The sequence below is a fragment of the Tasmannia lanceolata genome, unplaced genomic scaffold (genome assembly GCF_043159265.1).
Source record: "Tasmannia lanceolata isolate RefF3 unplaced genomic scaffold, GAP_Taslan_0.1 ptg000002l, whole genome shotgun sequence".
In the NCBI taxonomy this organism is placed as follows: Eukaryota; Viridiplantae; Streptophyta; class Magnoliopsida; order Canellales; family Winteraceae; genus Tasmannia; species Tasmannia lanceolata.
This window is the reverse complement of record NW_027518679.1, coordinates 44,910,118-44,937,661: the sequence shown is the minus strand read 5'-3', so window position 1 is coordinate 44,937,661 and position 27,544 is coordinate 44,910,118. Positions and strand designations below refer to the sequence as shown.

Sequence of the window (27,544 nt, the reverse complement as noted above, 5' to 3'; positions counted from 1 at the left end):
CGTTGCACCTAGTGGCACCAAGAAAGAAAAGTGGCCTTATATGCGTATTGCGCACTACGTACATTTTATGTTGCCTCCATTTAGATGATAAATTCGCACCCACTGTAGGATAATTCGCCCCCCTATAACGTGAATAGTTGCAAACTTTAACGCCTTTCGACGTCGGTCCAATCACGTTCACAGGGGAGCGAATGATCCTACAGGTGGTGCGAATTTGTCATTACCTTTTTTTTTATATTCTCCTTTTTTCTCTTTTTTCCAGTTCCATTTTCATTGGTAGAGAGAAATATTTCTCAGATCTCTTCTCCTCCTTATTTTAATGGAATCCAGTTCGACCCATTTTAACGTGAATTGAAATCCCATTTAACAGAAACAAGAGAGAGAACGAAAACCCAATCTCTCTCTCTCTAGGGTTTTCTGTTTTCAGATCTAGCCTCATAAAAAAGCATTTCGTTTTTGTCAAACCCTAGAGAGCGCCAAACCAGGCGCCATGGCTGCCGCCAATGCTCCCATCACCATGAAAGAGATTTTAACGGTGAGTTCCCTTCTCCCGCATTCTCCGTTTTCCTTTTCTCTGTTTCTGTTGGATTTCATAATATTTTATAGAATTTAAGTTGAATTCGAAGATTCATAGTTCTTTGGATCAAGATCTAGGCTTTTAAATTTATTTTATTTCCTTTTATTCTGCTCTCATCGATCAGTTTCGGATACCGATTCATAGTCGTCTGGATTGGGATCTAGGTTTTTAAATTTATTTGATTTGTTTTTTTTTTTTGCTGCTCTCATCGATCTGTTTCGGATACTGTTCTAGTTAATCGGATTTTATTTAAGAGTTTGATTGGATCTAGACAGATCTGTTGGAGAGAGGTTGTGATCTAGGTCGCAATGCTCATGTCGGATCTGTAGGATAGTAAAACGTTATATGTTTTTTCGTTTGTTTTTTTGTCTATTCTCTGCTTTTGATAGTGCCTGGGCTCTTGATCTTTACTTCTCTGTTGAAATTTTGAGACTTTGTAAATGTTATCTGTAAATGTGTTTCATACTTTCATTGATCTTGGATGTGTTATTGTCTATGAAATCATGCTTAAAATTGCTTCACTTGCAATTGACGAGTCTGGGAATAATTCCACAATTCTTCACCGGGGCTTTTGATCTTTACTTCTCTGTTGAAATTTTGTAAAGGTCCTATGTACATTTGTTTCATTGATTTTGGATGTGTTTTTGTCTATGAAATAATGCTTAAAATTGCTTTACTCGCAGTTGCCGAGTCTAGGAATAAATCCGCAATTCATCACTTTCACTCATGTTACGATGGAGTCTGAGAAGTATATATGTGTCCGAGAAACCTCCCCACAGAACAGTGTTGTGATAATTGATATGAGCATGCCAATGCAGCCATTAAGAAGGCCAATTACTGCAGATTCAGCTTTGATGAATCCCAACACCAGAATTCTTGCCCTTAAAGGTTTGTAATTGATCCATTTCTGGTTTTTGAGTTCTCGTGTCATGGTTGCTAGGTTTTTATTGATCTTTTTTTGGTTTGATTTGATTTGATGGTCATGGGAGATATGTAGTCGGATCATGTTCTTAACAAATTTGAATTATGCTTACTCATTAGTGTTTGGTTATAAGAAGTTATGCATTGATAATCTTAAACCCTCCGAGGGTGGAAAGTACTGTTATTGTGAATTTTCTAACAATTTTATTGAATGATTTATGCACGGTCAAGTTGCTTACTTTTTATTTTTTCTCAATTTTTTTTTGTTATTCCATATATTCATTGCATATTTTCTACATCAGGAAGCCTGCATTTCAGTCTTCTCCTTTTGTTTGTGGTAGTTTGGTACGTGGACCATGAACTCAGCATTGCGACCAGTACCTCCTAATCATCATGGCCTGGGGTTCAACCCCCAGATTGCAGTTCAATTAACTGTGTTTTTGTATTGAAATATACTGTATCATACTTGCACCATATTGTTGTTATTACTATTATTATTTTTATCTTCATATTGTTGATTTGTTGGTATTATTATTAGAAGAAAGTTGCACCTAATTTGTTGGTAAGCTTTCTATCATTGATATCAGTTTTGCATTTTCCAGTTAGGTGTAGCTTCTTCGTGTTGCTGGTCAGTTACTTTTTGTAATAATTGGCATTGAAAATCCAGTAACCCTCACACATGTTTCAACTATTTCTCTTTGACATTGCATGAATACACTCATATACACTTCATTAGTCAAAAGACTCGATCAAAAGGCTGGATTCAACACTCCCCTTTTTGGCAAGATGAAATGACTCTATTCATTCTGAAGAAAGAAATGTAAAAGTTATATTTTTTTCGAAAAAGGAAATGTAAAAGGGAAAGCGAAAAATGTGTAACTTTTGTTCATAGCATTGCAAAAATATCTTTTGGATCACTGTCTTATCTTGCTCAACCCTAAGATGGATTCTTGGAAGCCTCCCCCCTTTCAGTTCTAGAGGGTGGACCCTAATATGGCCGACAAACTTAAGACTTAGTTGATGGAGGCTAGAGCTTCGGGTCCAGTAGTCCAGTGGACATCATGATTGAACAAAAGTTTAGATTTGTTAAGGATAAACGGAGAAGATGGTCCAAGAAAAAAAGGTCTCGTTCAGATGGAAATGTGGGGCAAGTTGCTTTGTTTCCCATGGCTAAGGTTTCTTAGTTGTGGTGGGAAACCAAAAGAGGAAAGAGGCTCCTTTAGGTTTCTTGTAAAAACCTATGATATATATATAGGGTTTTCTTCAACGACCAAAGTGTGGCAGGGAGACTGAAGCGTCGGCAAAAAGAGGTTTCTCTCTCTTGGTGCGTGAGGTGCAAGGACAAGAGTGAGGAGGGAGAAAGAGAGAATTTCTCTTGGGTTTTCTATTGTGGTTTTTTCTCCTAGGTTGCTCTTGTGTACGATCTTGGTTGATAGGTCAAGGAAAAGGTTGCCGTTTGCAGGTTTTTTGTTAATCCATTGTAATCCTTGTATTTTGTTTTCACATAGTGAAAGATTCGTGGATGTAGGCATCTTGGCTGAACGATGTAAATCTCGTTGTGTTCATCATGTGGCTTGTTTATTTCTACTTTTCCGTTGTGTTGTGCACTATTAGACCGGTTATTGCCCAACAGACTTCTCAACAAGCGGTATTAGAGTTGTGGTTGGAGTGACCATCGGTTGTGATGCAGTCAGAGTGATCGTAGGCCTTGTGCTTGGATCGTGGTTAGACTGTTTGTCGGAAGTAGAAAAATTATTCAAGTGATTTTCATTCGAGGTGGAGCTTTGCAATGAAGTATTTATCATCTAAATATTCCTCCATAAGTTCGGAAGGTTATTGTATCAATCTAGGATTGATTAGAATCATTTGATTGATAGGTGCGTGGAAAGGGGGTTGCCTACTTTCTTTTCGAGGTTTTCGACTGTGCGGAATGACTGTATTTATAGTGTTGCTTAGAGGTATGGGTTGATATGAAATAGCGGTAAAATCGAGGTTTACCCAGTTCAACATCTATAGGGTTGAACGAAAGATATGGTTTCACTCTATGACAGATGAGGGTGAAAGACATCCTTGTTTAACAAGGCCTAACTAAGGCGCCGAAGGGAAAGGATGGGAAGCCAGAGAAAATGATGGATGCCAAGTGCAAAGACATTGAGTCGAAGACAGGCAGCACAATTCAACTGTGTTTGCCGATAATTTTATGGAAGAAGAATCGATTCCTAAGTTATGGGCAAGGTTTTAAATTTCGGTTTCGGAATGCTTTTCGGTCCTCACCGAGCTGAAATTTCGGACGGAATCTATCGAAATCAAATAAAGTAATATTTATCCCGTACAAAATTTTGGCTGAAATTCCGGGATAATATTAAATAATGAATAAAATCCATATTTTTTGGTTATATTTCTAAAATTTCAGAAATTTCGATCTATGAAATTTTGTAACGTTTCGAGTTTCCCCAATTTCGTTTTCGGTCTTGACCGAAACCCAAAATTTCAGACTGAAATTTTGGATTTCGGTCGAAATTTAAAACCTTTGTTATGGGAGAAGTTGCAAAATCTTTACATGTCAAAAGGCTTGGCCAACCAATTGTATCTGAAGCAGCAATTGTATGGGCTAAAGATGCAAGAAGGCATGAATATTTTAGAACATATAACTGTGTTTAACAGGCTTGTGGATCAACTCCACAAGGTTGATGGCCTTGTCTTCTTACCTTGCTTTCGGCTTCGTATGACAACACAGTGACGATTCTATTATATGATAAAGATACGATGAAGTTAGAGGAAGTCACGACATCGCTCTTATTGAATGAGATACGGAAGAAGGTCATCTGATAGAGAATTTGGAAAAGATAGGTCAATATACAAGGTTGGCAGAAAAGGGTGTGCAATGTTATTGTTGCAAGGAACACAGTCGCATCAAGCAGGATTATCCGAAGGGAGATGACAAGTTGGACAATGATGCTACAAATACGGTAGTGGCCGCAATTGATAAGCAGAGCGAAATGTTTGGAGATGTTCTCACAGTCTCCACAGACAATTACACTTCTTTTCATGATGAGTGAGTTCTAGTTTTAGGGTGCTCTTTTCGTGTATGCTCCGTGAGAGATTATTTTGATATGTTATAGGATAAAGGGCAAAACCCGGGGAAAAAATGGCAGATGTAGTGTCCTTAGGTGACGAGTCAACTTGTGACGTCATGGGAGTTGAGATGGTGAAGATCAAGATGTTCAATAAAGTGGTTCGTACTTTAGGTGGTGTGGCGTATGTTCCAAAGATATGAAAGAATCTAGTATCTCTCGATCCATTGGACTCCGACGGTTTCAGATATTCATGCATGTGGAGCCATGAAAATCACATGTGGCTGTATGGTTTTGATGAAAGAAGCGAAGTGTGACATATTGTTTCATCTGATTTGGGGGCACAATGAATAGTGTTGCTAAGGTCTTGATGGATGGTTGGAAACAATGCACAGATGGCAAGTACGTGCGTAGGGTCTCTTTTGCAGTTGTCGCAAAGATGAGTTTCTAGGTTGCACACAATGATGAGGAGGTTACAACTCCTGAGACGAGGAAGAAGGATCGAGACCCCTCTCAAGAGTTGACTCGAGGCAGCTGCACATGTGCATTGGCCATATTGATCGCGTCGGGTGGAGTCAAAACAAGATGATTTGTTAATGTGTAGCTCGTACTTCTGAAGGCCAATGGTGGTTTGCGGTGGTAGCAAACCGGTGGCGACATCAACATAAAATCTTCAGGTGCCCGGGAAACAAACCAAAGTGGAGATTGTTGGGAAAGTTGCTTAGTTTCCTACGACTAAGGTTTCTTAGTTGTGGTGGGAAACCAAAGAGGACATAGGCTCCTTTAGGTTTCTTATAAAAATCTGTGATATATAATGGGCTTTCTTCAATGATCTAAGTGCCACGACTGCACAGGGAGGCTGAAGCGTCAACAAAAATAGAGTTTTTTCTCCCCCAGTGCCTGAGGTGCAAGAACAAGAGTGAGGCTGAGGAGAGAGAAAGAGTGAGAGTTTCTCTTGGGTTTTCTCAATGTGTTTTTTCCCGGGTTGATCATGTTTACAATCTAGGTTGAGAGGACATGAAAAGGTTGCAGTTTGCGGGTTAATCCGTTGCAATCCTTGTATTTTGTTTCCTCATAGTGGAGGATCGCGTTCTCGCTCGTTGTAACGACCCGGATTTTCATAGAATTCTAAACCCGGACCGTTAACAAAAGACAACATTTTTTTTTTACAAATTTGAAAACTCATTTAAAAGCTTACTAAAGAGTATTTGACAAAATTACCAAAGACAGAAATAAACTGAGAATAAGACGAATAGCTGCCAAGGCCAAACGGCCACACCAATTACTCTATCCTCGCTCTTGCACACCCCTTTTTATTCTCGATTTCTTCATTAGCATTTGTCTCAATGTCATCAATTGTAGCAAAACCTGTGAGGGATTTTTGGTGTTAGTTCAAACAACTATGTAGATTCATTCGGTACCTAAACAAATATAATTAAACAACTCTTGAATTTAAAGCATACAAATTAATTCAATAGTGAACATGCGATAACAGTTATTTCAAATTGAAACATGAAATATTAATAAAAGAACACGCCATTATATCCATTAAATGTGAATCTACTGATCTCATAAAACATACAACATTTTACCTTTAAGAGGTTTATATTTATTATTAATTTAATGCATGAGACGACCCCCCAAGGCAATCCAGCTCCTCATAGCTTGTTACCTTGCCTCCAATACGTTCCACTACCCTCGTCTACAGGTAGTGGGCATGAAGGACTTTTTACGACGTGCTTAATAGCCACTCTGCCTCTTGACATCATGGTCTAAGAGGATGCATTTACCGCCAAAGGGGTGCGCTAAAACCCAATGCCGGCTTGGAATTTCATTATTCTTGGACGACTCATACCTCTGCCCAAACTACCAAACTATTTTCCCAATGCCTTTGTTTCTTATCAGTTTTACTGACATATCATCCATATCTTTTTTTTTTCCAATATCCTAAAGATATTTTTAGCAATTTTCTTGCTTCGCACATTTTTTTTCCTTTAATAAGGAATCATAACATTTATCTTTTGTAAGCTACTGGTATAGCATCGTTTTTCAATATTTGCATGCTATTAATATAACCAAACACGAGAGCGAGATGCATATTAATAAGAAACAATCATCTTAACTACCTTATTAGCATAAACAATTCTATGTCTACTAAGAATTTTCATTGCATGCATATAAATCAATCATTGCTTAAGAGTACAAGTTTAGGGCACCGTCACCTACCTTAATTACTTGTGGTGTGAGAGAGTGAGAAATCCTTAATGTCAAAGGACACAGTCGAATGTGCTACCAAATATGGATCAAAAAGTATTTGTAAAGCCCACAATCTTCTTCTTCTTCTTTTCCTCTTCTTTTCTTCGTTTTTCTCTCTTCTTTCTCTCTCATGGTTTTTGGACGTGCAAAAGTAGGGTTTCAAAAGCCCATGTTTGGGGTTTTTAATGGCTAATAAGTTTTGTGCTTAAAGTGAGTTTCCCAATTAGATTTAATGTTAAAGGTTAGTTTCTTAATCCAAGTCTTCCACAATTAGCAAGAGTCCATCTTTATTAAAACTTCCTAAGGGTGTACTTATCAAATTTAACAACTAAACTAAAGTTTTTAAATAAAAATAAAAACCCAAAAGTTGCCTAATAAGACAAAACTCGTAACTATGCCTAACCCTGACAGAAATATGGTCATAACTTGCTTAAATCACGTCTGAAATGCTAAATCTTGGGTCCGTTGGATAGGTATTCGAAATACCCATCTACCGGGACCAAAATCATGTCGAACGCACACGATTTGATGTCCTAAAAATTTGTTATACTAAAAAAACGAAAATACACTGTAATTTTTTGTCTGGGGATCTACGGTCCAGATTTAATTAAGGTTATTAACTTTCTAGGCCCGTGTGGGCCGGGTCTTTACAACTTTCTAGGCCCGTTTGGGGCTGGGTCTTTACACTCGTGGATGTAGGCATCTTGGCTGAACCGCGTAAATTTCGTTGTTCATCTTGTGGTTTGTTTATTTCTACTTTTTCGTTTCCTTGTTCATGATCTGATCGATTATTGCCGGCGGATTTCTCAACAAGGAAGATGGATATGTTTAAGCAGATCAAGGATATTGATGATTTAGGAGGCCAAAGACAACCAGATGATCCTCCAAGAAGAGTTGTGTTTGGAACAGAGATCCCGAGTGAAATTTCTTGAAGAGGTTGATAAGAACACAGTAATAGGAATGCTATTGCCAAACGAAGGAGTTACATAATTCATTCTCTTGGGATTAATGGAGTGAGATTAATCAAGGAAATTGTGAGCTTATGCCAAAGTTTGTATTCTTCAGAGGGCGGACACCTTCCTATTCCAGTTGGGATTGAGTTCGATCAGTTGGATCTAGTTAGCGCCTCTTTTTTCAATGTTCATTTGGGTGAGAATGAAGAAGCTGCCTCGCGCTTCGTGGTTGGACGGTTTTGTTTAGTTTTCTTTCAAGTGTTCTTTGATACAGTGAAAAATGATGTGATGGATTTGTTTGAGGCCTTCGATGGTAATTTAGCTCTAGACAGAAACATGGGCATGACTTTCATTGCTGTTAAAGTATTAAAGATAAATAATGCCTTTCTCCAACAACTTAAGCTTTTGGAGAAGTTGGTAAGTTAACATGGTATCAGAACCAAAGGTCTTGAGTTCAAACCTCCCGGATAGCAAAAATCCACATGCGATGGTCGGCCCAAAGTGGGACCACATGTGCCATGTGTTTGCCAAGTGGGCCGCACGTGCGGGGGAGTGTTAAAGTATAAAAAATAAAAAACGCCTTTCTCCAACAGCTTAAGCTTTTGGAGAAGTTGGTAAGTTAACAATTTGCCCTACTCCCCCAAAGGACATAATTCTCATCTTTCAGACTGTAGACCTATCAGCTTGGTAGGGTGTCTGTACAACCCTAATGAACTTCTGTTGGACTCCATATTAGATTTAGTCCTCCTTTTTTTTCTTCTTCTTGAAGCATGATCCCCATCATTTTCCCCCAGTTGAAAAGAAGTTGACTCTGTCGAGTGAAGAATTCAGTCCATCTTCATTGTTGCCCATGAGATCATTGAATAGTACGTCTCCTTGAGCAATAACTAATCCTGTTGTAGAAATCCAACTGCAGCAGCATCAGCCAAATCTCTGATGCCAATTTGATGTGGGAAAGATCTACGAAAGTGAGAGAATTTGGATATGTCGTTAGGAAAACAACCTCTCTAAGGTCGAGGCTCAAATCTAGATCAAGTAGGCTAAGGGAATAGGTTCAGGAGGGCTGTAATATGTTCTCAGGTCTGCTGCAGCTCTGGTGTTGATTGTCTTAACAATTGTTAACAGATCTAGACAGATCTGTGCCTAGATCTGGGCTATAAGGGTATTATGGAAGATTTGAGATGAATCTGGGTAGTAGATGATAACTGGGTTTACGACTAAGGTTTTGGGTTGGAAGGCCACTAGTATGGGCAATAGGAACAAGTAGTAGGTTGATGTATTGTGGACCGTTGAAACTGCAGTTTCATACGTATATTTCAGCCGGTAGAACTGTTTCGATATTTCTGGATAAATGAGAATGATCGACTTGATCGAATATAGGTTTAGGTGAAATTCTTGGTTGAAGAATAAAGATAAAGGTTGCAGGTTTATAGATTGTTCCAAAAATAAAATTATGTTATAGGAAAAAAATCTGTAATAGGAAACTTATTCAACCAAAAATGTCTTTGAAAATGTTCTGGATAGATATGTAAAGGTTTATAAGGATGAGGGAAGTGACTGTAAATATATTGGAAGTGTTTGGGGGATGTAGGCTTCCATAATAGAAAAAAGGATAGGGTTTTTTTGCGGTCTGATCTGGATCTGGGTGTTCACAAACCGGATCATGGTATAAGAATTTTTCGTAGGGTTTTGGAAGGTTTGTCATGGGTAGGGTTTTAGATCTTGATCAGATATGTAACATGTTTATGACAGTTTATTGAGCAAGAAAACACAGGTGAAAGTGCAGAGATTCAAGGACTGAAACAAGAACGTAAGCAATAGGAGAAAGATAAGAAAGATACTTAGAATCTCTCTAGGCTTCTTAGGGATCTCATGTAGGTTGAAGCATCACACTCCAAAAGCGAGAAAGGGATAGATAGCAAGGTTGGAATCTCACCAACCAAAACCCAAGGCATCACACCAAGGAGTTCCTAGGCATTGCACCTTAGGGAAGATCGAGGCGTCACATCTTAGCAAGGAGTAGACATCGCATCCACACAAGAGAAAAAAAATTTCAAATCTTCATTCATTCGTTATACCATCCATCCATCTAGGAGAAGTGCCTTATATATATATATATATATATATATATATATATATATATATATATATATATATATATATATATATATATATATAAGAAAAGAAAGAGAACTAGAAAGTTCTAAAGCCCTAAAACAAAAATGCAACACTTTTGGAATAAAATACCCTCTAATGACTTAAAAGGACTTTGCCTCCACTTAAAATTTTCGTAATACATGTGTGGGGGCCTATTTAAAACCCCCTTACCTTAGACTTACATAACTTAAGTGATTCGGGTGAAAAAAAGACCCTACTACCCCTTATGACTAAAAGACTCATAAAAGGCTCATTTAAAACCCTATAACTAAAAGAGAACCCTAAAAAACTTCTAGTGGATTCCACATTAGATTTAGCCCTCCTATTTTATCTTCGTAAAGCAGGGTCCTTACCTTACCCCATTAGCATGTTTGGGCCTTAGGTATTTTTCTTTACATATGTGATTTCCTATTACCTATTTTACTGAGATATGATTTTTGTTCGTTTTTTTAATGGTGATTTTTATTCATTAGCTAGCTGTTCCCTTTTTTGTGAATTACTGTATGGAACATAATTTGGTGAATTTACTTTATGTGATGGTTGATTCTTAAGTTTAGCATTTCTTTAAAAATCCTTGTTGTATTTGACAATTTCTGATATTTTAATACTGATTTGAGAATGCATATAGCTGTTGTGTTGAGTTAAAACCCATATTATTTTCCAAAATTCTAGAAGTTATTCCTGGGAACCCTAAGTTTGCACTAGAGTTTCTCCCTATTGTGAACAAGGTAGAAATTGCATGGTATCCTTAGCATTGAAAAGTTGATGTCGATGAGGCGAAGTCCCCATGAGCTACTTGTTAATGTTGTTGGGTCATTGTCCCACTGTTGGTATGAGAACAAGAATATTGATCTTAGTCCCTGTGTGCGACCTTTTGTTAGATTTTATCCATGTTTTCAACCGCCCAGTGTAAGAAAAATGAAAAAAAAACATCTACATTTGATATGACCCCTTAAAGGGTCAACTCCCACATCAGAAGTTTTCTGTTTGCTGCTTCCATCAAAGTTCAGTTTCTGCCACACCACCTCTTAAGAGGGAGGAGCCAAAAGCTTCCAAACATATTTGGGCCTGTTTTTCGAATTGTTGTTTTGACTGAAGCGATAAAATCCATGGAAAATTGAATTTATAATCTCTCTAACATAGGCTGAGGTGTAGCTCTCTTCAGACCCTCCAAAATAATTACCAAAGTTGGAAATATGCTTCGAGGAATTAAAAGGCATATTTTCTCTTCACTTTCGTTCCATCTATGTATTATATTGAAAAAACATCATTTGTTGCTTCCATTATATATATATATATATATATCATTTGTTGTTATTGAAGAAACAACAAATGATATGTATATAACAACAACAAATGAATAGCAGGAAACAGCCTCTCTGCAAAAGCAGGGGTAAGGCTGCGTACATCTAGCCCTCCCCAGACCCCGTGCACTGGACCGCCCTTTTTTTGTTGTTTCTTTACAATGTCCTAACTTTTCCTGCTCTTCATCAGTTTTAGATATGCTTACCTTGATTTGGAAATGAATCTTTATCTAAATTTTCCTGCTTCCGTTCATTTTGTATTTTCATGCCTCTATTCATGCTTCCATTCATTTTTTATTTTCATGACTACTTTCATATTTTGGAACCTTTTCAAATTTTCCTAATTTTTTATTCCATTCTCCTTGTCTACTACTCAATCCTTACTGGAATTTTTTTCAGAAGTTGATGTGGTAACCGCTGAATACGTATTTTCTGCCTTATGCTGATTTCAGAGCCTTTTCTTTTTGTTAAATATTGGACTAATGAGTTTTGGCATTATATTTGAAGCTCAAGTTGCGGGAAGTACTCAAGACCATCTACAAATATTCAACATTGAGATGAAGGCAAAAATGAAATCGTATCAGATGCCTGAGCAGGTGATAATGCAATCCTTTACACTTACATCGTTCAACACTCTAGTTGTTTATGAGTTTATCTTGTTCTCGGAGGAGATACATTCATTCAAGTACCAAAATTTTCACCTTGTCATATCTGCAGGTCGTCTTTTGGAAGTGGATCACGCCAAAGATGTTGGGGTTGGTCACACAAACCTCAGTTTATCATTGGTCAATAGAAGGTACAATTTTTTTACCAGGGCTGTTTTACTTGAAATTTGAGTTTCTCTGTTTTCCTGTTTAATGGGTTGCTTCAGATTCCACTCAGACTAAGTGCTTTTATTATTTAGTTGAATTGCTGGCTGCAAAATGTATGTCACTTTAACTTGTATGTCAGGTGATTCTGAGCCTTTGAAAATGTTTGAAAGAACGGCTAATTTGGCCAACAACCAAATAATTAACTATCGCTGCGATCCCTCTGAAAAGTGGCTGGTTTTGATTGGAATTGCTCCTGGTGCACCAGAGGTATAGTATACTACACTTCTGCCCTAAGTTTGCAATTGCTGTTTTCTTGGGATAAATCGGCTATAATGTCTATAGGCTAATTTTTTTTATATTATTAGGCTAACATTGTAAGGTCCACATTATTCTGACTCATTCAGTTCAATGACGATCCATTTCGTAATTAGCGCACAGTGTTGCCTAGCAGAACTGATCTCAAAATAAATGTTTGACATGCCATAAATTTTGAGTTAATGTTTCTCTCTCTTTTTAGTTCATGACATTTCTCTATCATGGTATTCATGCCCACAGTCCTAATTTTTATGTTCATATAGAAGCTTTATAGATATAGAACCCTAAGAAATGATAAAAAAAGTGGTCCTGGGAAGTATCTATTTTGACAGTAAGAATCATCATCAAGTTTTACCAGGGAGATGAATTTTGTGTTTAAGTGCTTTTACACGCAAGCATAGATACTTGTGCAGATTTGGTATCTTACGACTTGTATGGTGGCAATGGTCTCTGTGTATCTTTAAATACATATTTTATCGCCATTTTTGGGGATAGGGGTGCAGGTTTTGGGTTCATTGGGTTGAGCTTTTTCCTTGTTTTGGGTTTGGGCTTGGGTTGAATCCAATTCATTTTCATTTGAATCTCAACCCAGCCCGACAAAAGTTCCATCCTTAGATGCATACATGTACTGTAACAAATGCAAAGGTCTGTCCAATTTATTTTTTTCTTACCTCCAATAAAATATGTAGCATTAGTATTTTTGGGGGGTTTTAGTTGCGCCGTGCATCACCAAATACATTAACATCACTCTCATTCCTAAAAGGAAAGGCATTTTTGGGTGTGTGTGATTACCAGACCATTAGTCCTGTGTAAAAATCATTGCAAAAGTCCTCGCTAGGAGATTGGAAGTTGTTGTGGATGATATCATCTCCCCAAACCAAGGTTCTTTCATCAAGGATAAATAAATCCTTGATGGTATCCATATCGCCAATGAGTGCCTCAACGCAAGGGTTCGCTTGGACGCCAGGAGAGAACTCAGATTCGGAAAGTATACGTGGCCGGCAAGGAAAAGAGAAGGATAGGAAAGACTTGGAATCGGAAATTTTTACGATTCCAGAAGCTGTTTGGCGGACAGGGAATTGAAAATTTTGTTTTGTTAACTACCGACTTCATTTTCTCCCCTTCCTCATCGTTGCTACCGCCGCTGCTTTGATTTTCGGCCCTCAATGTCTCATCCCAAACCCAGTTGCAAGAATGTTTTTTTTTTGGGTGACTCATGGTCTGGCGATACTGAAGAAGCATGCGTCGGGTATCTGTTGTTAAGTCCGGTCCTTGTTTGAGTCCAACACTAGATTTAGGGTACGAAATGGGGCGAGAGTGAGGTTTTTGAAGGAAAAGTGGTAAGGGAAGTCGTCCATTTACCATGTGTTTCGAGACCTTTACATTCTTTCTATCCATATAGGGACCAAAATTTGCGATTGTGTTGAGTTTAGGAGGGATATATCGATTGTTACAGATGTCTATCTTAGGAGAACTCTTAATCCAATGGTAATTGACCATCTTGCTGCCTTACTTTGGGGGCTCGATGATTCTCACCGGTCACCTAATAAGTATAGCACTTGCATTTGGGATTTGGGCTCCAGACCCAACCAGAAAAATTCGGCCTATTGCCAGGCTGTGGAAGGTGCTTCTCCCTCCTAGAGTAGCCACATGTGTTTGCATGGTGGCAAATAGAAAGATAAACACTTGTGATACGTTAAAATGAAACAGATTCCACATTGCTAGCCGATGTTCCCTATGCAAGTGTGAGGAGGAATCACTTGATAATCTCCTGTACACACAAACTTGTGAGTGGGTTTGGGTGGGTGGGGGGTGCAGTTGTGGGTTTCTTTGGCATTTGGCATTTCTTTAGTTTTCTTATTATCTATCGATTCCACCATCCTATATTGGGGGTCTGGCACTTTCGGTCTTTATGGGAAATTGCTTTGGCAAGTTGCACCATACGCCGTTATTTGGAACCTATGGGAAGAGAGGAATGATATAAATTTTAGAGAAGTTAGCAGATCGATTGGTAGAATCATAACAAAAATAAAATTGAAATAATCCGGTATACTTTTTGCAAACTTGAATCTAAAGGCACTCCCATTGATTTTTTTTGTTTTAATGAAATCATCGCGCAATGTGATTTTCTGTTTGACTCCTCTAGCACAAATTTTATGTACTTGCTCAATAACTTGTATTAACTTCAAACTTGATAATGGGCATCATAGAATTAAATGGTGTCATTCAAAAAAAAAAAAAACAGAGTTAAATAAGCAGCACAGAGTTAAAAATGTCATGACTTGATAATGGGCAGCATAGAGTTAAATGGTATCTCAAACATAGTGTTGAATGCTTTTCTTATGCCTTGAAAATGTCATGATTTAAAGTCTATTCATGTCTCTTATATCAAACGTAGAATTTAATACCTATTCTTATGCCTTAAAAATGTTATGATTTAAAGTTTACTCATGTCTCCTATTTTGGTTGTAGAGGCCACAATTGGTCAAAGGAAATATGCAGCTTTTTTCTGTTGATCAGCAGCGTAGTCAAGCTCTTGAAGCACATGCCGCATCATTTGCTTCATTCAAAGTGCGAGCCTTTCCTTCACTTTTGTTTAAGAGCTCTGATTCTTGCATATGTTGTTGATCTATAAGTTATATTGCTGTTAATTGGTTTGGGACAATCTATTTACATGTTCATGTTACACAGGTTGCTGGAAATGAAAACCCTTCAATTCTGATTTCGTTTGCCTCAAAGACCAGCAATGCGGGGCAGATCACATCAAAGTTACATGTGATTGAACTTGGTGCTCTGCCAGGTTCACTCCTTGCATTCACGTGCATTTATATTATGAATTCTTGATCAGCTTTCCATTGTTTCTTGTGTTTTGTATCATGAGCTTTCTTTTCTTCCTGAAAGATAATGATGTGAAATAACCAATTACTCCAAAAGCTTAAGCCGAGTTGGTGTTATTTAATAATTTATACTACTCCAACAATTGATATTTTGTTTGTTATATTTTCTCCGGTAGTCTTCCATTGTGTGTTCGTATCGTTAACTTAGGAAGATGCGTTTGTTATCATATCTAGAACCAATGCTGTCATTCTGCTTGTGTTTCATATGATTGTATTTCCTTCGATTGTGGTGGACACTTGAACCTTCAGACTTTCTTCTTTTCTGGTCCTAACTTGTAAATTTCTTCACCAGGGAAGCCAGGGTTTACAAAGAAACAAGCAGATCTTTTCTTCCCTCCAGATTTTGCTGATGACTTCCCAGTGGCCATGCAGGTAATTTTTGAACCCCTTACGTCTGACCAAGTCCAAGAGTACACTATCAAGTCTAATATTTACTTGTTTTTGGCAGATATCGAATAAGTACAGTTTGATATATGTGATCACAAAGCTTGGACTTCTATTTGTGTATGATCTGGAGACAGCTACAGCAGTTTATAGGAATCGAATTAGTCCAGATCCTATATTTTTGACGGCAGAAGCTTCATCTGCTGGGGGCTTCTATGCCGTTAACAGGCGAGGGCAAGTGCTCCTTGCCACTGTCAATGAAGTAACACTTGTGCCTTTTGTTAGTGGCCAGGTATGCCGGATTAATTTGCACCGTTGTTCTATTACTGAAAATATAATGTGTTGTGTAACAAACACACGGTGACCGTTACAGCTAAACAATCTGGAGCTTGCTATTAATCTTGCCAAAAGAGGAAACCTTCCTGGGGCAGAGAATTTGGTAAGCCATATGGACCTATTTTTTCCACATACTTGTTATCTCTTTGCATTCTGAAAATTTTGCGAGCAAATAAAAAATACTAAACTTTATGGCTGTCGCAAGGGAACCTAAAAAGTGTCATTTTTCTAGTGCTGCTTTGGTTTTGGGAGTGTTTCTGACCTTTTGCTATAGTGTCAGCTGGATGCGCCCTCATCCAAATTCTTTTATTGGAAATGGGAAGTATTGTATCTTGTCATGTTTGTTGTTATTCTTGGCATTTGTTATCTTTTCTGGATTTTGAATTTCAATACAAATGTGTACTCCTGTAGGAACTAGCCCACTTCGTGTGGCGTGAACTCAAACTTCCTTTGTGAACTAGGTACTTTAAAGCCTCATGGACCGAATATCAGAAAACTCTTGTATGAGATAATGATACATATGTCTTAAGGCTTGCACGACAACATAAAATTCAACGTATACCTGGAGTATCTCAGTTGTGCATCATTAAGCATGAAATAGGTCACTGGACGACTCCCTTGGCTAAGAACAACCCCAATGCCAACATAGGAGGCATCAAAATCGACCTCAAAAACCTTTTCAAAATCGGGCACTACTGACCCAGGAGCCCGCGCCATATTCTACATGATTAGTTTGAAACTTCCAACGAAAGTCACCCCTTTACATACAGTTTGTCATGAGTGCAATTATGCTTCCAAAATTTCTAATAAAACGCTTGTAGAAAGACACTAATCCATCGAGGCCTCTTACCTCTATCATGTTAATGGGCGTTCACCAATCAATGATTGCTTGCACTTTTGACGGGTCAGATTTGACACCTGTGGAAGGGATTACATTCCCTAAAAATATGAGACAATTCTCCATAAATATACACTTCTCTATATTGATATACAGTTCTTGCCCTCTCAAGGACTAGTAATTGGCGGAGCTGCATTAGGTGATCCTTTTGAGAGCGACTGTAAATGAGGATATAGCGAAAGTACACTACCATGAACTTGCTTAGAAAAGGCCTTGGTATGTGTGTCATGATCTGATAGAATGCAGGTGGAGCGTTAGACAAACCAAAGTGCATCACCAACCACTCATATGGACCCTCTTTTAGTTTTAAAACCTATCTTCAATTCGTTGCGTGGCCGAATGCGGATTTGATGATAAGCACTCTGGAGATCAATTTTTGAGAACACATTGAAGCAAGCTAGCATATCAAATGTCACCAAGTTGTGGAATTGGGAACCCATACTTCACTGTTAGTTTGTTGATGGCACAATTGCGATGCACATGCGCTAGCTGCCATCTTTCTTTGGTGTGAGTAATGTTGGTACAACACACAGCGTCATTCTTTACCAAATGGTACCCAACCCACAAGACAACTTTAGTTTTTTATTTTATTTTATTTTATTTTGAACAGGACAGCTTTAGTTGTCATGTCTCCACTTTCCATTTGTAATGGTCCTATAGCATCTTATCAAGTCTACTCTAGTTTTGTGTAACTTTACCACTTGTCACCACGTACGCTAAATTTTGGGTTCTGGCATTATGGAGTACAATGTCATGAATTATGAATAGTCTTAGCTTGATGCGTGAAATTTCCAACTACCACTATTCACTGGAGGATATCTGGATGGTGGAAAGATGGAATTTCAGATCTTACCTAATTTTCAAAACTTATATGCCTGTGACTAGCAACTGGTGAGCGTGACAGGAAGAACTCATATTAATACATCTATATATGCGTACAGTTAGACAAACTAATTTGTTTAGTCTGATGGTTGGTTCTGTTGTATGCAACATGAAACCTACCTTTATATTCACTTGACCCCTGGAGTATTATGAAACTGGATCAAGTTTAGGTCGTGTTCCTGAATATTTATGAAGAAGTCATATTTTACATAAAATAAATAATGTTACTAACACATACTCATTCAAACTACCCGTTCATGTCAATGAAGGACGGTGTTCTTGTTCAAAACGGAATCTTGGGTTCATTTCACGTTTCACTGATGATATTTTATGTTCCCAGGTCCTAAACTCAGATTGCCTATGGATAATTTTCCATGTTCTTAATTGCATACCGTAGTTATATTGCATGATCACTATTATGTAATCCATATCCATCATCCTTTTATACTTCAGGTTGTTCAACGGTTTCAAGAATTGTTCTCTCAGACCAAATATAAGGAGGCTGCTGAGCTTGCAGCAGAATCTCCGCAGGGCATCCTTCGGACACCTGATACTGTTGCCAAATTCCAGGTGTTTTTTCTAATTATTTACCATTTTTATTACTCTTTTTTGTAAGTGTAAGTTTTGTCATTTGATTCTTTGTTGCTTATCTTGAATCTAGTGTTTCCACTATAAGAATGGAAGAAAATTCTAGTTGTCTTCTTTCAGCTATGTTTGGATCAGAAGAAATGGTACATCTAAATGCTGTTTATTTTGTGCAGAGTGTTCCAGTTCAAGCTGGTCAAACGCCGCCACTGTTGCAATACTTCGGAACATTATTAACCAGAGGAAAACTCAATGCCTTTGAGTCTTTGGAATTGTCCCGCTTAGTTGTGAATCAGAACAAAAAGAATCTTTTGGAGAATTGGTTGGCTGAGGACAAGCTTGAATGTAGTGAGGAACTTGGAGATCTTGTGAAGGTCAGATTAGGGTTATTTTATTCATTATTATTTGATTGCCTAGATATAGACAAATGATACCCACAACCCCTTGTTTTTATAGTGGCACTCTCTTTACTTTACACTTTTCTATTTTGTAGTTACAGGCTGTTATAATTCCTAAAATAACTTTCAACAAGCAATTAGAAAGTGGTTAATTGAGTGAGGAGTGCCATTATCAAAATAAGAGAATTTGCACATCGCTTTACTAGTTGTATTGTTGCACCATTAAAAAAAAAACTAATTGTATTGTTGTGTTTACTAAATAACTTTCCTACAACATGTTCTTTGTTTTCTAAAGTTAATCTATAAGAGCGCGCGCTATAGGAAGGGCTTGAACCTTCGACCTTGTGGTTTCCTACAGCATGTTCTCGATCCAACAATTTTCTTTTCTGGGACCAAAATCAGTTTTTTATGCAAATGGGGCGGTTTATGATTCTTCTATGCAGTCATTGTTTCTTTTATCCCATTCCAAGTCTTGATAGTGTATCTTGGTCTTGCAACTTTTTTGACACCTTGATGCAATTTTCTGTTGTAGACTGTGGATAATGACCTTGCGCTGAAAATATATATCAAGGCAAGGGCCACCCCAAAGGTTGTCGCAGCTTTTGCTGAACGAAGGGAATTCGACAAAATTCTCATTTACTCGAAGCAGGTAACACTCATATACTTTCTGTGGTGACATTCTCTAACATCTTATAAACCTTATATTTGTTATTCAATGAAAACCTTCTATCAATTATACATTACTATTAGGGTGGTTAAATTGAGGCGTTGTGCCACTGCAAGATTTATACTTCATTTTCTTTGTTCTGGTAATGTGTGCTCTTCACACCAGTTATCTCTTATTTCTGATTGCAGGTTGGATACGTGCCCGATTATCTTTTCCTTCTGCAAACAATTCTGAGATCAGATCCCCAGGTATTGCTATCTAATTTTGATGGGGTTTTGAGACAAAATAATTTTTTTACCTATTATCCAATTTATTGATTATTGATAACCAAAAAAGGACTATTTTGCATAAAATATAAGACACATGTCACCAATTTGATCTTTTAGAAGGCAACAATTGAAGGTTGTTTACTCTTATATGGAACAATTGATAAATCAATAATGTCCCTTGAATGCTTTAGACTCTAATTATCTCTATTTTAATGGATGATACTTAGTAAATTAGGCTGCTCTGGAATCAAGTGCATTGCAAGGCCTTTTGTTTATTCTCTTCTCAGTTAATATATATATTTAGAGGAAATGGTTTCTGAGCAGCTGCTCAGATAAGCTTATCTGAGCAGGACCTCACAACCACATGTGGCCCCACATTTTTAGGGGGGTCCAAAGCATTCATTTGGAAGGCCCTTCCATGGATTGGGTGTGTACCAAAAATCAGCCCTATAGAATCATCCTAACCCTGCCATTTGTGGAGGGAAAAAATGGGCAGAAACATGGACACACAGTGTCTGTCCATTTCCCCCTCCCCCTTTGATTGGGTTAGGATGATCCTATTGATTTGATTTTTGGTACACACCCTATCCATGGAAGGGCCGTCCAAATGAATGCTTTGAATCCCCCCAAAAATGTGCACCCCCCTATGGTTTGTGAGCTCTGCTCAGATAAACTTATCTGAGCAGCTGCTCACAAACCATTTCCTCATATATTTATACATAGAAAATGTGTCTCAGATTCTGCCTAAATTATTTTTGTTTAAATACACTCATGTTCTAATAGTGAACAATTTTGTTTGTAATTCCGTATGTCAGGGGGCAGTTAATTTTGCTCTTATGATGTCACAAATGGAAGGAGGTTGCCCAGTTGACTACAATACAATCACAGATCTCTTCCTTCAGGTCCTACTGTGTTCCCTATTTTATATTGTTTCTATGTAATGTTGTTTGTTAATAGACTACATTCTTGTTATCTCAGCCATCTGAAAATGCATTTGAGTTGGGAAATTCATGCTAATGTTTTTGTTTTGGTGCCACATTCATCCCTGCTTCTTCAATTTTCTTCTCTGCTTGCATATTTTGTTTTCAGTATGTTCCTTTAGAAGAACAAGAAACTTAAGATTTTCTCTTGGTTTTGGTGTTGCCTGCAGAGGAACATGATTCGAGAAGCAACTGCCTTTTTGTTAGATGTTCTGAAGCCAAATTTACCAGAACATGCTTACCTTCAAACAAAGGTCATCATTTTTCAATAGAATTTACCCATTGCATGTTTTCCTTTTTTCGTACTCCTGTTCAGCGACTTAATTTTTGTCTTCATATAGGTCTTGGAGATTAATCTAGTGACATTTCCAAATGTGGCGGATGCCATTTTAGCGAATGGAATGTTCAGCCATTACGATCGTCCTCGAATTGCACAACTCTGTGAAAAAGCTGGTTTATATATGCGTGCCCTTCAGGTAAGACTAATTCATATGAAATATATTGCATGATGAAACTTCTCTACTTATGGAGACCATGATTATTCACTACAAGCCTGATGTCTTCCATGCAGCATTACAGTGAGTTGCCTGATATTAAGCGTGTTATTGTAAATACTCATGCTATTGAACCACAGGTCTGTATGCCCTTGTTTTTCTTGGTCTGATAAAGAGTTTTCTTTGGTACTAAATAACTCTTTGTATTCCAGTCACTCGTGGAATTCTTTGGAACCGTTTCTAGAGAATGGGCACTAGAGTGCATGAAAGACCTTTTACTAGTTAATCTGAGAGGAAATCTTCAGATAATTGTGCAGGTATCTGTTCATTTCTTTGCACTAATATTGCTTTTATTTCACCTATTAAGGAAGGTTCTAACACGTGTTCTAACACGTGTTTGAGTAGACTGCCAAAGAATATTCCGAGCAGTTAGGTGTGGAAGCCTGCATGAAGCTTTTCGAGCAATTTAAGTCCTATGAAGGACTGTACTTCTTTTTGGGGTCATATTTGAGCTCTAGGTATCTCCTCTTTAGAAAGAAAAATTATGCTCTTTTATTTGTTCAATGTAGCTATTTCATTTACTGCGTTCTTATTTTTGGGTGACATGAACAGCGAAGATCCAGATATACACTTTAAGTACATTGAGGCAGCTGCTAAAACTGGGCAAATTAAAGAGGTTGAGCGTGTGACCAGAGAATCCAATTTCTATGATCCTGAGAAGACGAAGAATTTTCTAATGGAAGCCAAACTTCCAGATGCACGGCCCCTGATCAATGTTTGTGACCGTTTTGGCTTTGTTCCAGATCTTACGCACTACCTGTACTCGAACAACATGCTTCGTTATATCGAAGGTTATGTTCAGAAAGTAAGATTTTCTTCGAACATTCCATAATTATTTTGTGTACCTCTGATATAATTGTGTATTATTGTTTATTTTAAGTTGGATCTATATATTGATATTGATATAGCTGCCCAAGTTGGTTGATAAGTTTTCCATTTCAAGCATTTGATAAGCAAAAGTAAATTAACTTGGGTGTCTTCTATATATACTTGACAGGTTAACCCAGGAAATGCTCCTTTGGTGGTAGGCCAGCTGCTAGATGATGAGTGCCCTGAAGACTTCATCAAAGGCCTTATTCTTTCAGTCCGGTCCCTCCTTCCAGTTGAACCCCTTGTGGATGAATGTGAGAAGAGGTCTGCCATCATATCTAATCCCTATCGCTCTCTTTCCTCTACCTTATTCTCATGCTCATACTTCACTTTGTGGACTGCAGGAATCGTCTTCGTTTACTCACACAGTTCTTGGAGCATCTTGTGAGCGAGGGTAGCCAGGATGTGCATGTTCACAATGCTTTGGGTAAAATCATCATAGACAGCAACAATAATCCAGAGCATTTTCTCACGACAAACCCTTACTATGATTCCCGCGTTGTGGGTAAATATTGTGAGAAACGGGACCCAACCCTTGCAGTTGTTGCTTACCGGCGAGGACAGTGTGATGATGAACTTATCAATGTCACAAATAAGAACTCTTTGTTCAAACTACAGGCTAGGTATTTATAATGCTTTCCACCTAATTCATATTCCTATACATCTCAAGATCTTTCAGTGCTTGGTGATATTGACCCCATCCTTTCATTTCAGATATGTTGTGGAGAGGATGGATCCAGATCTTTGGGAGAAAGTCCTCCACCCTGAGAATGTCTACAGAAGGCAGCTTATTGATCAAGTTGTATCTACAGCCTTGCCTGAAAGCAAGAGCCCAGAGCAAGTTTCTGCTGCTGTTAAAGCTTTCATGACCGCCGATCTTCCACACGAATTGATCGAGCTTCTTGAAAAGATTGTTCTCCAAAATTCGGCCTTCAGTGGGAACTTTAACCTGCAAAATCTGCTGATCCTAACAGCTATCAAGGCAGATTCATCTAGGGTCATGGATTACATTAATAGGTTAGATAACTTCGATGGACCTGCAGTTGGGGAGGTAGCCGTGGAAGCTCAACTGTATGAAGAAGCCTTCGCCATCTTTAAAAAGTTCAACTTAAATGTGCAGGCAGTAAATGTCCTGTTGGATAACATACAAAGCATAGAACGAGCTGTCGAGTTTGCATTCCGTGTTGAGGAGGAGGCTGTTTGGAGCCAAGTAGCCAAGGCTCAACTGAGGGAGGGACTTGTAAGTGATGCAATCGAGTCTTTTATCCGTGCGGATGATGCCACCCAGTTCTTGGATGTTATTCGGTGCGCTGAGGATGCAAATGTATACCATGACTTGGTGAGGTACCTACTCATGGTTAGGCAAAAGTCTAGAGAGCCCAAGGTCGACAGTGAGCTCATCTATGCGTACGCAAAGATTGATAGGCTTGGTGATATTGAGGAATTTATTCTTATGCCAAATGTTGCTAATCTTCAAAACGTCGGTGATCGCCTATACGATGAAGCCCTGTATGAGGCCGCAAAGATAATATTTGCCTTCATTTCTAATTGGGCCAAGTTGGCTGTTACTCTTGTGAAGCTGAGACAGTTCCAAGGTGCAGTTGATGCTGCTCGCAAGGCAAACAGCTCAAAGACATGGAAGGAAGTTTGTTTTGCCTGTGTTGATGCTGAGGAGTTCCGCTTGGCCCAGATATGCGGTCTCAACATCATTATACAGGTAATATTTTCTAGATTACTCATCTATGTATATTTGGAAGTTATTCTCATCTAACATGATTGTTTTTTTTTTTTTTTTTTTGGCTCAATTTAAGTCAACTGAACAAAGAATTGTAATCTGTTGATGTGATTTTTCTAGGTTGATGATTTGGAAGAGGTGAGTGATTATTACCAGAACAGAGGATGCTTCAATGAGCTAATCTCTCTCATGGAGAGTGGGCTAGGGTTGGAACGTGCACATATGGGCATATTTACGGAGTTGGGAGTTCTCTATGCTAGATATCGTTCAGAGAAGCTTATGGAGCACATCAAACTGTTCTCGACCCGTCTCAACATTCCCAAGCTTATACGAGCTTGTGATGAGCAGCAGCACTGGAAAGAGCTCACCTATCTTTATATCCAATATGATGAGTTTGACAATGCCGCAACCACGATTATGAACCATTCTCCTGAGGCTTGGGATCACATGCAGTTCAAAGATGTCGCCGTTAAAGTTGCAAATGTTGAGCTTTACTACAAGGCAGTGCATTTCTACTTGCAGGAACACGCTGACCTTATCAATGATTTTCTCAATGTGCTTGCCCTTCGTTTGGACCACACACGTGTAGTTGACATAATGCGGAAGGTTTGTCTTAACTTGTATTTGATGCTTTTTGTTGTTCTTGGATTCATTGAATTGACAATCATAAGTTACGTTATCCCAAAATGTTCTTGGATTTTTTGAATCAATTTCATTCCATTTGTGTCTCTTCTCTGTGGGTTTCAGGCGGGTTACCTGCACATTGTAAAGCCATACATGGTTGCAGTACAGAGCAATAACGTGGCTGCCGTGAATGAGGCTTTGAATGAAATGTACATTGAAGAGGAGGACTATGACAGGCTGCGTGAGTCAATTGATATGCATGATAACTTTGACCAGATAGGCCTTGCACAGAAGGTGAAAGCATTGTATTTTTTTTCTTATTTGTAGCATGTTCTCCAATGCTTTCATTTTTCACTCCACCATCATTTTATGGTTTCTGAGCAGGTAGAGAAACATGAGCTTCTTGAGATGAGGCGCATTGCTGCATATATTTATAAGAAAGCAGGGAGATGGAAACAATCCATTGCATTGTCTAAGAAAGACAACCTTTACAGAGATGCCATGGAGACATGTTCTCAGTCCGGTGACCGTGAGCTTTCTGAGGAGTTGCTTGTTTATTTCATTGAGCAGGTATGGCACTTACTTACCCTATCGTTCCATTAACATAGTTAAAAGTTGTTCTGGAATGGCATATGATACATTGATTGATATTATGGTGATTGTATCTGCAGGGAAAGAAGGAGTGCTTTGCTTCGTGCCTCTTCACTTGTTATGATTTAATTCGACCAGATGTTGCACTTGAACTTGCCTGGACGAACAACATGATCGATTTTACTTTCCCCTACCTCTTGCAGGTGAGATATAATCTTTCTTCGAGTCTTTCTCTTATGAACATTTAACCTTCAACATCTTTTATTACTTCTCTACCATGGCTGTAGTTTATCCGCGAGAATACAAGCAAAGTGGATGAGCTTGTTAAGGACAAACTTGAAGCACTTAGTGAAGTGAAGGCTAAAGAGAAGGAAGAGAAGGACATGGTCGCACAGCAGGTAGCTATTGGAAGATGTTTTCTATCCTATCAGCTCTCATCTTCTTTGGGTTTGGTGGTTTGGTTGGTTTGGCCAAGTTTTTATATGGTGTGCGGGCGTACGGTCCAATATTTTTCTGTAAGTGCTGTACGGCTCACTCCATAGGATGATCCAGACCGTCCATTTATTGGGCCACAACCTAAATAGTTCGTGCCCTAAAAATCATTTCCGTAGGTTCTTCCTAACCCTGTGTTCTCTGAGGTTTCCATGATTTGCAGTCCTTCTATGGATCGGAGTGTTAGGATCATCCTATGGAAATGATTTTTGGGGCACGACCTATTTAGGTTGTGTCCTAATAAATGGACGGTTTGGATCATCCTATGGAGTGGGCCGTACATTAGTTTTTGAAAAATACTAGACTATATGGCCACACACCATATAAAATCTCTGGTTTGGCGATTTCTTACATAGAAAAAAGTCCTCATGAAATGGTTCTATTTGTTTGCAGAATATGTATGCCCAACTGCTGCCTCTTGCTTTGCCTGCGCCGCCCATGCCTGGGATGGGAGGAGTTGGGATGGGGGGAGGCTATGCCCCTCCTCCACCCATGGGGATGCCGGGGATGGGGATGCCTCCAATGCCACCATTTGGCATGCCCCCGATGGGTGGCTACTGAGTGAAGGATCGACAATATTACGAGTTTTTGCTGCCAAGTGGTTGGATTTTTTCCACAGTGGAATGTGGTCTCGGTTCGAAATAAACTCTTCTTTCTTGTGCTATTTTGTTGTAGTTGTGGTTATTTCTCCTTAGTATTTTTTTGGTAGCAGGCATTTTTTCGCAGCCGTTGAGGCTGAGCAGAGCATTTTTCTGTCTGTATGAACTGATTTTCATGTGGAGAGAAGGGTTTAGAGGATGGTAGGATCAATGCAACATGGTCGTGGATGGATACTGCGTGTATGGTTTCCCAAAGTCTGTTGATTAGAACCCCATTTTGTTCTTTAATCTATTCTATCATTCAGAAGCAATTAAAACTCCTTTCTGGGTTTCTTTTCTTTTGATGTAATTGAAATTTTTTGTATTCTGATTGGGTTCTTAGCCTACTCATACTGACTGGGTTCTAAGCCTATTCTTTGTGTTAATCTGCTTTCTATGTAAATGGTTGTGGCATATTATCTAGTCCTTTGCTGTGCTATTTTGTTAGCGTACTACAATCTATCACTTTAATTCACTTCAGTGAGGATTCTTTGGGATCCGTTTCCTTTACACCTGAATCATGTTTTCCTGGGAAAGAATGGGTGGAAAATGGCATCTATGAGTGCCTGGGTATAGGCTTTCAATTGTCAAGTTGGCCAATCCTTGTACATGCAATTGGAAAACTAACAAGCATACACTTCACCTTGAAACCATGCATTGGAAAGCATTAACTAGACACTTGCACTACTTGAAAAGATGGTGCCTTATGGGTTGAATTATGATAGATAACCCACTATGTTTGAATGCTGTGATGTTTGGCATGCAGTTGTGATCTAGATAAGTCCGAGCTGGTAGTTACATGAATTTTCCACCTTAGGGGGATGTGTTATTTCTTGGAAATCTTAGAAAGAGACACTCATTACTTATTCCTTCATGAAATCTTAAAGGCTCTATTTGGTTGCACAATAGCCCGGCTTTTATAGGGTTTCACTTGGGTTTTGGGTGTCACATCATCAAAGCCTCTGCCTGGTTGTCATTAGACGAATGAAATCCCTGGAGGCTACCAAGGATGTCTTCTTGTTGTCTACTCCATGTTCTCGTCTCCTCCCAGCAAAATTCAAGCAAAAAACTGCAAAAAAGGTCATTTTTTGACTGAATTTCTTGGGATTGATGTCCCCCCGCAATGGGTTAATAGATTTTTTTAATGTAGTGTATAAGTGCAAGTGAACACTACAACTGGATTCAATTATCTAAGTACAATAGTGAGGCCGCTTCCTATGTGAATAGGTTGATCTCTTTTATCACTTAGTAAAAATAAGTGAATGGTGTATAATCATATTAATGTTTAGATTTTTTTTACATTGAATTCGAGTCTGGGAGTGACTTTTTTTTTTATGTACAAATCTACACGGTTGCGGATCAAAACGTGGCTAAG

The 27,544-nt window shown here is 38.5% G+C and overlaps 1 protein-coding gene across 1 annotated transcript; it reads left to right on the top strand.

Moving 5' to 3' along the window:
• Positions 1 to 274: 274 nt before the first annotated feature.
• LOC143875002 (clathrin heavy chain 2) lies at positions 275 to 26,592 on the top strand. The gene is made up of 30 exons (XM_077376932.1): positions 275 to 535; positions 1,261 to 1,465; positions 11,750 to 11,838; positions 11,960 to 12,038; positions 12,194 to 12,321; positions 14,842 to 14,940; positions 15,061 to 15,169; positions 15,559 to 15,638; positions 15,715 to 15,942; positions 16,024 to 16,089; positions 18,220 to 18,336; positions 18,528 to 18,725; positions 19,282 to 19,398; positions 19,605 to 19,664; positions 20,501 to 20,587; positions 20,836 to 20,919; positions 21,007 to 21,141; positions 21,237 to 21,299; positions 21,372 to 21,476; positions 21,565 to 21,677; positions 21,772 to 22,024; positions 22,217 to 22,353; positions 22,434 to 22,712; positions 22,804 to 23,806; positions 23,945 to 24,430; positions 24,572 to 24,742; positions 24,833 to 25,018; positions 25,120 to 25,242; positions 25,327 to 25,437; positions 25,925 to 26,592. Exons 1-30 carry the CDS (start codon positions 491 to 493, stop codon positions 26,090 to 26,092), a joined length of 5,124 nt encoding a protein of 1,707 aa, XP_077233047.1. The 5' UTR covers positions 275 to 490; the 3' UTR covers positions 26,093 to 26,592.
• Positions 26,593 to 27,544: the final 952 nt, after the last annotated feature.